Below are 12,203 nucleotides of genomic sequence, written 5' to 3' on the forward strand. Positions count from 1 at the left end.
TGAATTTGGATGAACATTGATCTGGTGTTTTGTGCTGTTAGCTGTCACCCGGCAGCACTCCAGTACATTATAAAACATAATGTATATGATTGGTTGAGCTCACATAACCCATGGAAGGGTATGCATATGATTGGTTGAGCTCACATAACCCATGGAAGGGTATGTACAGTATGTGATTGGTTGAGCTCACATAACCCATGGAAGGGTATGTCCAGTATTTGATTGGTTGAGCTCACATAACCCATGGAAGGGGATGCATATGATTGGTTGAGCTCACATAACCCATGGAAGGAGATGTATATTCCAAATACACTCTTTAAACATTTAGAAATCCCTGTTTTTCTCGCTGTCAGAACAATCTTCTAAGTCAATTGTCAACATTAGGAAACTGTTTGTTCATTTAGCAATATTTACTTTGATTTACACAACCCTCTTTGTTCTGTCACTAGGTAACTATGTTCCTTATCTTTTAAGACCAATCTCTATTGTATTGTCTTACTAACTATTTAACTAACCTTTGATTCCAAACTCTTGCAATCATTAAACATACCAAGTTTCCTAAATAACATAAAACATTTCTACGCCTGCCTGTCTTCAGACTGATTTATAGTCTTATCTTTGCAGAGGCAGCTAATCATTTTCCAATATAAATTTCTAACGTAATACTAAATTACTTATTTTAACTAGTTACATGCTGAATAAATATGTATATTGACAATATAACAACTATTATTTAGGCTTGAAATCGTCCTGTCTTCATATATGATTGGTTGAGCTCACACTAACACACGGAAGGCGATGTATACAGTGGTGGGATTCAGAAATGTTAGCTACCGGTTCTCTCTCACATTACCGCCCTTTCATAGTGAAAAATCACCATAATCAGATCTCCCCCTCATCACCATCATCATCAGCTTCTCCCCCTGATCATCATCACCTTCTCCCCCTCATCATCAGATCTCCCCCAGTCCCTCTCACATCTCCCCCCCCAGTCCCCCTCAGCATCTTCAGATCGCGCCCCCCCCCCTCCTCCATGCCTACCTGGGTGGACACAGGCACGGGAAGATGGTATATGTCGACGGGTCCTAGGCTGAAAGAATTAGTCCGTAGAAGAATCACTTGTGGCAGAGCAGGAGCAGAACAGCATGAGGTGAGGAGTGCGCTCTAGCAGCAGGACACTGGAAGTTCCGGGTCAGGCTGCTAGATGGCGCTTCTCCCCTGCAGTCCTGCTCTGACATAAGTGATTCTACTAGCGGCTAATGTACTTGGGTAATTCCCGTAACAGGTTCCCACGAACCTGTGCGAACTGGCTGAATCCCACCACTGGATGTATATGATTGGCCGAGCTCACACAACACATGGAAGGGGATGTATATGATTGGCTGAGCTCACACAACACATGGAAGGGGATGTATATGATTGGCCGAGCTCACACAACACATGGAAGGGGATGTATATGATTGGCTGAGCTCACACAACACATGGAAGGGGATGTATATGATTGGCTGAGCTCACACAACACATGGAAGGGGATGTATATGATTGGCTGAGCTCACACAACACATGGAAGGGGATGTATATGATTGGCTGGGCTCACACAAAACATGGAAGGGGATGTATATGATTGGCTGAGCTCACACAACACATGGAAGGGGATGTATATGATTGGCTGAGCTCACACAACACATGGAAGGGGATGTATATGATTGGCTGAGCTCACACAACACATGGAAGGGGATGTATATGATTGGCTGAGCTCACACAACACATGGAAGGGGATGTATATGATTGGCTGAGCTCACACAACACATGGAAGGGGATTTCTGCATACCCAGCACTGTCTGCCCACTCTCTCACCGGTGGCTCCGTCCTCATTAGATGTGGCTCCTTCCCCAGAGGTGTTGGCGCCTCCCTCGCTGACTTTGGCCACGTCCTCAGCATCCTCTGATGTACTGCAGCTGACAGCGGATGCTATGGTTGCTGTGGGAACATGGCTCTGGTCTCCTGGCCCCTCTTCCTGTGTGGTCTGTGCAGGGACTGGGGCTTGTGAGTTTGCTGCAGGATTCCCACTGGACACAGGGGGCGGTATCTCCTCCTCGTTCACAGCCTTGCCCTGCTTCACCGCCCTTAGCATGGACTCCAGCGTCTGCCGAAAGGAAGAGAAACCAAGTCAGCCGGGCCCCTGAGGGCCCCTCCTGGGTCACTACGCGACTTACTGAGGATAAAAAGCAGGGGGACGCAGTTCCCACGCTAGGAACGAAACGCGTAGGGTTAACATTTTGTGCACATATTGGCTACATGTTAGTGCTCTTTTATGATACATCAAGTCTCTGATCACTGACTTGCTAAAGAGACTGCTGGAGTAACAACATGGCACACAAACCTGGGATTCCACCACAGGAGCAGCAGCTCCACTGACGGGTGATTCCAAAGCCAGGAGGGAGTTGCTGATTAACTTCAGATTGTTTGTATGATAACATATCCACACTGCCTGATTTTATCTGCTACATTGTAAGTAACCACATTTCTATTGTGTATAAAAGTGCCTTTTAGTACTTCACTATTGTGGCTTCTTTTCATTCTATTTAGGACTACAAGAAGTTGGAACTTTGTTACCATCTTGGACTTCTTCCGTTATTGGTTATATTATTCATTCATTACTGGTCAACCTATTTGCGCCCTTTATTCATTTTTATATAGCAGTGGAAGTGCTGTGTGCTGGGTGATAATGGTGAAAGGTGTGGTTGCAGACCTGTCTATGACATGCAAATGAACATACAGTAATATTTCCATTTGCTATTTGCTTTACTGTGGAGGGTTTTTGTCACTTTTTTTTATCCATCATAACTTAAGTAATATATATATATATATATATATATATATATATATATATATATATATATATATATATATATATATATATATATATATATACACACACACACACACACACACTTCAAAAGGAGTGCTATTGGGTATGTGACAATGTATAAACTAATAAAGTATTTAACTACATTGTGTCATGTTGGATGTAACATTGGGGTTCTCGGTCTTCTGTTTATACATTGTCACATACTCAGTAGCACTCCTTTTTGACATAAATATATATGATAAGGTGGGTCAGGGTTTCAGCTTACAGGAGTTGTGTGTAGATTTTAATTGGTAAACAAGTGTTTGGAAGTCCTGAAATGCCGCTGTGAATGACCTGTCTATCAACACTTCTTCCTCATATTACAGAGGTGAATAAAACAATCGCAGAGATCGTGCTCGGACTTGCAGAAAGAGGCACACCTTGGCAAGCTTACAATGCTTTGGCCAAAGAATTGAACTAATTGCCGCTCACGTATGAGAGAACAGATAAGTATTTAACTATTTGATTTGTCATGTTGGATGTAGCATTGGGATTGTCTGTCTTTTGTTTAGTTCACAATTTTTACTTCATCTTCCCAAGGTTTAAATTCTGAGCTGAAAGAAAATATCTGGGTGATCCGGAACTGGGTGCCAGGCGCTCTAAAAACGCAAGAGCGCCAGGCGCTCTAAAACGCAAGAGCGCCAGGCGCTCTAAAAACGCAAGAGTGCCAGGCGTATGATCTGTATACAGAATGACAGCAAATAGTGGCAAAAACGTGGTTAGAGATTAGTACGAGGGGACACAGTGTGAGACCCGTGCATATCCCTGTGCCTCAGGTACTAAACATTAGATTGTAACCGGTTTGGTTCAGGAATTATTTGCTTCTGTAGATGTTATGTATAGTGCTACATACAAATACATGAGCAAAAATACAATGTATCATTGGACACCTTACCACTGAGGCTCAGTATGCCTGGTGTGAGGCACCATAACGCCTAATATAACCTGCCCCAGCTCCCAGCATTAGACAAACCTTCAGGCCCCGCTCATAGCGCCTGGCTTTGGCGCTCTCTTTAGCCTGTGTGGCATTGCTGATGGCTATCTTGTAGTTGCCGATTCGCTCCTCTATAATCTTCAGCAGCTCCCCTGCTCCCACCTGCAGAGATAACACAGGTTAATGTCGCACACAGATCTGAGCAGCAACGACGAACCTTTATAACACCTGCAAACAAATGCTTGAGAGACAGAGAGGTGCAATGTGAAGCCATCTCGGGCAGAAGAGGATACGTCCGGCTCAGAGCAGTCAATGGAAATGATGCCCAAACACTGGAGGACTACAGAGAGAATACCAAAGTGTCCTCAGCACTCACAACAAGGATACATTATCACAGGGGTACCGCTATGCTCCCAAAAACAGAACAGTGATGGGGCAATAAATACAGAAGTATTTCATTGGCTTCCTACCTAATAATTAGATTGTAAGCTCTTCGGAGCAGGGACTCCTTTTCTTAAATGTTACTTTCATGTCTGAAGCACTTCTCCCCTTTATGTTATTTGTATTATTTGTTATCTGATTGTCACGTGTATTACTGCTGTGAAGCGCTATGTACATTAAATGGCGCTATATAAAGATATACATAGTCAACGCACTAAAAACAATTAATAGAAAATCACAGTGGAAAGTACTACACATCAAGCAAACTGTAGTACAAAAAAAAAGTGGTAGAAGACAACAAAGCTGCAGATGAGAAGTAGAACAATATATGATACGGATCCACCAGTTGCACAGGCAGCCGGGGCGCTGACGCAGGTGCGCAAAGGAAAAAAATGCAGCATGTGACGCCACCAACGGTAAAAAAGCAAAAACGGGCTCAAAAACGCTGGAACCGGCAGGGAGGGAGGGGACACCAAAGCTAAAGAGGGGCAAAAACAAAAACAATAAGATACCCGCAAGGGGGACAACGTTTCTGGGTGACAGATCCCTTCTGAAGGCCCTTTCCCACGTGCCCCTAACGCAGGGGGTGTTCAACTCCAGTCCACAAGGCCCCCAACAGGTCAGGTTTTAAGGATATCCCAGCTTCAGCACAGGTGGATCAATCAGAGGTTCAGTCGAAGGCTGAGCCTCTGGTTGAGCCACCTGTGCTGAAGCAGGGACTGATTGAGCCATCTGTGCTGAAGCAGGGATATCATGAAAACCTGGCCTGATGTGAGGGGGGGGGGAGTGGCGGTTTGAGAACTGCAGTTGAGTACCCCTGCCCTAACAGACCATGGTATTTCCCCTTCGACCCCTACACACAGCGTTTTGAAAGGGGGAAAAAAAAAGGTCCTTCGGAGTCTCCCTCAGTCAGCCTCAGCCTTCTGTGATTGCCAATGTGGGAGAAGTAGAAATCGCGCAGCTTCTGGTGCGTTACGGGGGGATATGCCGTGATATTCTGCACCGACGCAGCATCCTACGTTGCATAATAACCCAATATTGTGCGATATCTCCTGCCCTCTTTAATCTAATTATGCCAGCAGGCCCGTCAAACAAGTCTTCGTGCAACCGTATGCAGCAGCGCTCTGCAAACAATTCCGGGAATGAGCACGTTTTGCAAGAGCGGGCGACACCCACATTAAGCCGCCCCACACACAGCCGACTGGTACCTTGCGACACGACACAGACATATTCAGCCTGGAAGCTGGTCTCCCTCTTCCGTGCTGAGTTTAGTTTGCAGGCTGCTGTATTATTCTGCCTGTTCCCGCAGAGAGACACAAAACCCAAAACCCAAATGCAGCAGGCGGCAAACACAGCACGATCCCTTACTGTGCGGGGCGAGGGGCACTCTCGGAAGGCAGGAGCGGGATGGGAAAAAAAATTGTACAACGCAGGAAACCGGGAGACGTGGAAAGGAAGCAGCTCAGCAGAACAGTGTGAGCTCTGTGTTACAGGCCGGGGAAGGCCCACCAAGTGAACGCCGCGTGTGATGTTTACATCTAGGGAACCATGTCATTTTTTCCAGGCAAATTAAGATATTTATTTTTTAAAGAAGGATCTTTCAAACGTATAAAGCGAAGCAAGATTAACTCTTTCAGTGCAGTCATCTATGTATAGGCAGGTATAAGGCTGAAGGAGCGGCTCAGTGAGTAAAGACAACAACAGTTTGAATCAGGGATACCTTGTTCAATTTCCAGTGTCAGCTCCTTGTGACCTTGGGCAAGTCCCTATCTCTCTGTGCCTCAGGCACCTAAATCATAGATTGTAAGCTCTATGGTACAGCTGTATTACTTAGTGCATGGTTGATTTAACCATGTATCTATTGCTCTTCTTTTTAATCACATGTACTCACAAATTCCACCTGGTGGGACTTCACCCTGCAAGCAACACTCCATCATCTCACTCCATCATCTCACTCCATCGTTGAGCCCATATTGTCTGAAGCTCTTAAGGCAATTCCGTTGTGGCTGTGTATCAATTGCGCATGGTTATCATGACAATCGAGACGCCTGCTGTCTACTACACTTCCTGGTTGGCCGTCATGACTACCGTACACAAACCATCTCCTGCTCCTCTGACTCGGCGTGGAGGATGTCAGCGCCTATGTGAGAGCTTATACACCCGGGCCTCGGGTTGTCTAGACAACCTACAACAAACGTCTCCTGCTGTTCCTGACTAGCGTCGTCGGACGCCCCACATGACCAGTGCTGCTGCAAGTCTCCAACCAATCAGCACTCGCGGCTGCAGTTTCCACCCCCTGGTGACGTCAGTGTGGGGGGGGAATATGTAGTTAAAGCGCGAACAGAAGACGCACACAGAAGCATCCCTCTTACAGCAGCACTAAAGAGGTTACCAGCGGACTGTCAGTGAGAGATTCTCTGCACCGGATGTAACGTTATTTGCATTTATTTGCCTTGGCTTTGCCACAGATTACTCCCTGCCGGTGTGTACACGATTGATGCTCTGGACTTGTTGACTGGTTGTTGCTCCTTATTGCTCTGTTAGTTATACACTGCCCATTTAGGTTTTCATTTTTCTCCTACCGCCGGAGGTGTTACTCAGAGCACCCAACTAGGGTTGAACTTGCTTTCTAATGAACATATCCCGTAGGGATCACACTGGCTGTCCTACTTTTAGGGAGTTTTTTTCCACAGAGTGTAAGGGAAGTACCTCTGATCGTTTTGATCTCTGGGAACGGACTTAAAGAAGGGGAACGTTGCCCCCCCTTATTCCCCTGCCCCCCCCTTTCCTCGTCTTTCCCTTTCCCCTACCCTTACCCCGTTTTCCTCCCTTCCCTCATGTTGCTTTCCATATAGCTGTGGACACACACACTTTATTTAAATATTGATCCTATATGTTCACAGTTATTTGCTGTCAATGTGTTTTGTGTATACACAATTTTTACCATATTAAATTCAATTTGGCATATCCCCATTATTTTCGGTATTTCTTCATTGTATTGTATTGTATTGTATGTCTTTATTTATATAGCGCCATTAATGTACATAGCGCTTCACAGCAGTAATACATGTGGTAATCCAATAAATAACAGATAATATAAATAACAGATCATGGGAATAAGTGCTTTAGACATTAAGGAAGAGGAGTCCCTGCTCCGAGGAGCTTACAGTCTAATTGGTAGGTAGGGAGAACGTACAGAGACAGTAGGAGGGAGTTCTGGTAAGTGCATCTGCAGGGGGCCAAGCTTTATGTGCCATGTGTTCAGAATAGCCACAGTCCTATTCATATGCTTCTTTAAGCAAGTGTGTCTTAAGGTGGGTCTTAAAGGTGGATAGAGAGGGTGCTAGTTGGGTACTGAGGGGAAGGGCATTCCAGAGGTGAGGGGCAGTCAATGAAAAAGGTTTAAGGCGGGAGAGGGCTTTAGATACAAAGGGGGTAGAAAGAAGACATCCTTGAGAAGAACGCAAGAGTCTGGATGGTGCATAACGAGAAATTAGGGCTGAGATGTAAGGAGGGGCAGAAGAGTGTAAAGCTTTAAAAGTGAGGAGAAGAATGGAGTGTGAGATGCGGGATTTGATCGGAAGCCAGGAGAGGGTTCATTGAGTGCTGGGAACTCTCCTCCTATTTTGTTCATATCATACAGCTTGTATACAAGCTATTGTATACATATAGATGTATAGCTGCATACTGCGCGCTATAATGTAATTGTGAAGCGCTTTGAGTCCCATTGGGAGAAAAGCGCTATATAAAATAAAGTTATTATTATTATATTACTATTACACAATTATTATACAGACACTAATAAGACAGCTCAGTATTCGCTGGGGGAGACTGTGGACCCAGTAAAATATATATACACAGCATGAAAACGAATTCAGAGGGATACAGAAAAAGAACACTATGATATATATATTTTTTTAAATAAAACAAAAGGGAAATAACTTAAAAAGAAACAAAAAAAAAAACCTTTGAAAAACACAAATGAGAACAGATTCTCACCCACCGGTGTAACTACTGCAAAGAACGTCGCAAAAAAACGCACAGCAACGAAAATGGAGAAAGACACGTAAAGAATAAGACTACTTTTTAGAGGGGAAAGTGAGAAATCTAGAAGATTTGAGTTTTGGGTAAAACAGAATAAAAACTAGTTCATAACAATGAACGATTATGGGGCGATTCACGGAGTCATAAAGTTAGGAAGTTGCCGGGTTTCAGAGGTAGTGTGCGCAGGTGGAGGCATCGTGCCAGAAGGGAGTTGGGAGGAAGAATAAAGCTATAGTGTGATACAAAGCATCTATTTACCAAAGGATGTGCGGCGGAACAACACTGACACAATGTGTACAACCACAAGTCACGGCATTGTTCATCCACTGCCTTGTACCCGTGACCCCAAAGAGCTTGTTTCTCAATTCCAGTCCTCAAGCTCCCTCCTCAACAATATTCCTGCTTCAGCACAGGTGGCTCAATCAGTCCCTGCTTGATTGATTGAGCCACCTGTGCTGAAGCTGCGATATCCTTAAAACCTGACCTGTGTGGCCATGACTTCCCAGACTTACCTGTGCTGTGTGTTGCTGCTCCGCTGCTGCAGACAAGAGGGGCTGGACAGACTCTGCAGGACTCTGCTGGTCAGGGTTAGATCTCTCTGCCTCCTCCTGACAGTCGGAAGGCAATTGCTCATCTGCCTCCTCCTCCTCCCCTCCCACGACTTCCTGCAGCTCTGCCTGCGGAGAGAAGCACAGGAAGCCACTCAGTGCCGCCAGGCAGCAACCAGAGAACGATTTCATCGGATGGACAGGACCCAGCAATGCACCATCAGCACCAGAGGACAGACAGAAGAAGCCATGTACATATACAGAAAACTTAAAGGGACCATCAGTTCCTGTCTCTACCAGCACTGAGGAGTTTAAACAGAGGAGTGGTTGGGAGAGGAGAGATTACCAGCAGATCATCATCATCTTCCAGGTCCTCGTCTTCATCGTCTTCCTGATCACTGTCTCTCATGCAGTCCTGTGCCATCTTCTCTATGTGATCCATGGGGAGCGGGGCTGCACAGACACACAGGGTTATTAGTGGGATGGAGGACGGAGGGCAGACAGAGACCCACGTGTGAGAGAGGAGTTAAGGCATCTACGAGGTGGGAGCCAACACACACATTTGTGTCAAAAGGAGTGCTATTGGGTGTTACCAAATATACTGTATACAAGAAGAAAAAAAAGCCCCAATGCAACATCCAAATGACAAAGTATATAGTTAAATACTTAGCTGTTTATCTTCTCATACAGTAAGTAAGGTTCATTTAGTTAAACTCTTTGGCCAAAGCGTCATAAGCCTGCAGCCACGTCACGGCATGACCAGTATGCAGCCACGTCACGGCATGACCAGTATGCAGCCACGTCACGGCATGCCCATTCTGCAGGTCCTAACACTACCTGTGAAAATTCTCATTGAGAATACAGTACTACTGTATTCTTGTAGCAAGTTCTAAAATGATTAGGATTTCTTTTAGCCTCAGATAACTTTGCAAGCAGATTTCCTTACATTTGATGTACAATATTAGTGTCTTTGTGAAATAAAGTGCTAATAAAACAGAAATCGGTGCAGTGCGGTGCGACCACCTGCCTGACACAGAATATAAATATATACCACACTCACCTTTCCCTTTGGGCTTTGTCTTCAGTGCCGGCTTCTCCCCCGTCAGAGCCGCGAGCTCAGCTTCCAGGTCCCCATCATCACAATCATCCGTCATCCCCAACATCATCTCCTCGGGACTGAAATCTGCAAACAGCCCCAGCTGGGCCAGGGAAAACACACGGAGGAGTCAGCAACACAATGCGTGCAAATGTAATGTGGAAATTAAATGGTTAAACGTGTTGGCAGGTAAAGAGCTCTGTCTGCATCTCTGTGTCACCTGCACACAACGACTCACGGCTGGGAGTCTCGTCCCTTACAAAGCAGGTTTCGTGGAGTTTTGGGCGCCTTTTCACCGTGCAGTCCCCCCCTATACCTGTAATTCTGCAACTCTACAAATTGCTTGAGTCCACTGTAAGAATCTATTCTTTACACAGAATATATTATATATATATATATATATATATATATATATATATATATATATATATATATATATATATATACACACACACACACACACACACACACACACACACACACACACACACACACACACACACACACACACACTGGTCGACAAATCACCAAACAATCTACTCGCCGAACAAAAAAATCTACTCGCCACCTAGTACCACACGTGTGCTGCTTGGGCCAATAGGAGCTCGCCACGATGTTAAATCCACTCGCCCGGGGCGTGCAAATGTTAGAATAAAGATGAGTTCAGAGGACTGCATGTAATGGGCCACATGACAAGGATACGTTTCAAGGACAGGCTGACTAGGTCTGAAAAGCTTCAGCACAACTGTTATTATTAAGAACTCATGTTGGTCCAGTGAAAGTTATCACAATCTCCGCCCAACCCCAAACGCAACAGTTCATATATGTGTGTGTGTGTGCGTGAGCAGATAGAATTATGTTGTGTAATATAAATATATATATATATATCTCAACTGTAAATATTACTGTATGCTCATTTGCATGTCTCAGACAGGTCTGCAACCCTGTCTTTCACCATTATCTCCCAGCACACAGCGCTTCTACTGCAGCAAGGGATTCTGGGAAATGACATGCAAATGAGCATACAGTGCCAACTTTTGTCTCAAGCTCGTATTACACAAGCAAATCCTTAAGCCAATGCATACTGCTTTAAACACAGCTTTATACATACAGTACATACATGTGAATATGAGGGCATATGTGAGTGTATATAAATAATTACATGTGTATATGCGTGTTGTCACTTCACCTGCTTTGCTGCGGCAGCTCCTTGGCCCTTGGCCTGGGCACGCTTTTTGACGGGTCTCCTCCCCAGCATCGTGGCGCAGTGCAGCACGGCCCCTTCACCCAGCTGCAGCGATTACCGGATATCACAAGATTCCTACAAGGAGGCAAAGAGGTCACGGCGACAGGCGAGCAGGACTGACCAATGTCACGTGTACAATGGGGGAAGGCTTGTTACTAAAATTGGGCCTGAATCTTACTCCTTCCGCCGAATCACCATGTCCCTGATACGCAACGTGAAATCATTCACAGAACGTAGGGAGAGCACAGTAATAATACCCAGTAAACGACAACCACCCGTCATACAACTGGGGAAAGGGCTCTCCTGGCCTCATACTACCATTATAATGTGAATAAAACTAACTCCAGTATCACCGACTAGGAGCACAACTGTTAGAAAGAATTCTGTAGGACTAGCTGCTGATGTATACAGTATGTATAGGTATATATCAGTATACAGTATGTATAGGTATATATCAGTATACAGTATGTATAGGTATATATCAGTATACAGGATTAGAAATCACTATCAGCAAAGTAACAGTGATTATGTGTCACGGCTGAGAGCAGTCGCCGTGTCACGGCTGAGAGCAGTCGCCGTGTCACGGCTGAGAGCTGTCGCCGTGTCACGGCTGAGAGCTGTCGCCGTGTCACGGCTGAGAGCTGTCGCCGTGTCACGGCTGAGCTGTCGCCGTGTCACGGCTGAGAGCAGTCGCCGTGTCACGGCTGAGAGCAGTCGCCGTGTCACGGCTGAGAGCAGTCGCCGTGTCACGGCTGAGAGCAGTCGCCGTGTCACGGCTGAGAGCAGATTCTGTTCGATATAAGAAGAGAATATTCATTATCTTGGGATACAAAGTATTCAGTATTTTGTCAAAATAGAAAGAGAATTGGACAATAATAGTCAGGCTCCTAAGGACACTCACCGGTTCGGCAGTCCAGGGAAGACGAGAAGTGTGTAAGGCGGAGGGGGGAGAGAGAGAAGACGGAGGGGGGGAGAGAGAGAAG

At 45.4% G+C, this 12,203-nt stretch overlaps 1 protein-coding gene across 1 annotated transcript in view; it reads right to left on the bottom strand.

Moving 5' to 3' along the window:
* CC2D1B (coiled-coil and C2 domain containing 1B) overlaps positions 1-12,203 on the bottom strand; it is a 43,982-nt gene extending 31,779 nt beyond the window's left edge. Inside the window, exons 1-7 of the mRNA XM_075616338.1 lie at positions 12,122-12,203; positions 11,164-11,295; positions 9,939-10,077; positions 9,225-9,331; positions 8,843-9,007; positions 3,885-4,007; positions 1,858-2,146 (exon numbers count right to left, since the gene is read on the bottom strand). Coding sequence (XP_075472453.1) covers positions 1,858-2,146; positions 3,885-4,007; positions 8,843-9,007; positions 9,225-9,331; positions 9,939-10,077; positions 11,164-11,232 — 892 coding nt within the window. The 5' untranslated portion in view covers positions 11,233-11,295; positions 12,122-12,203. The remainder of the gene's footprint in view (positions 1-1,857; positions 2,147-3,884; positions 4,008-8,842; positions 9,008-9,224; positions 9,332-9,938; positions 10,078-11,163; positions 11,296-12,121) is intronic.

The sequence above is a fragment of the Ascaphus truei genome, chromosome 10 (genome assembly GCF_040206685.1).
Source record: "Ascaphus truei isolate aAscTru1 chromosome 10, aAscTru1.hap1, whole genome shotgun sequence".
Classification (NCBI taxonomy): Eukaryota; Metazoa; Chordata; class Amphibia; order Anura; family Ascaphidae; genus Ascaphus; species Ascaphus truei.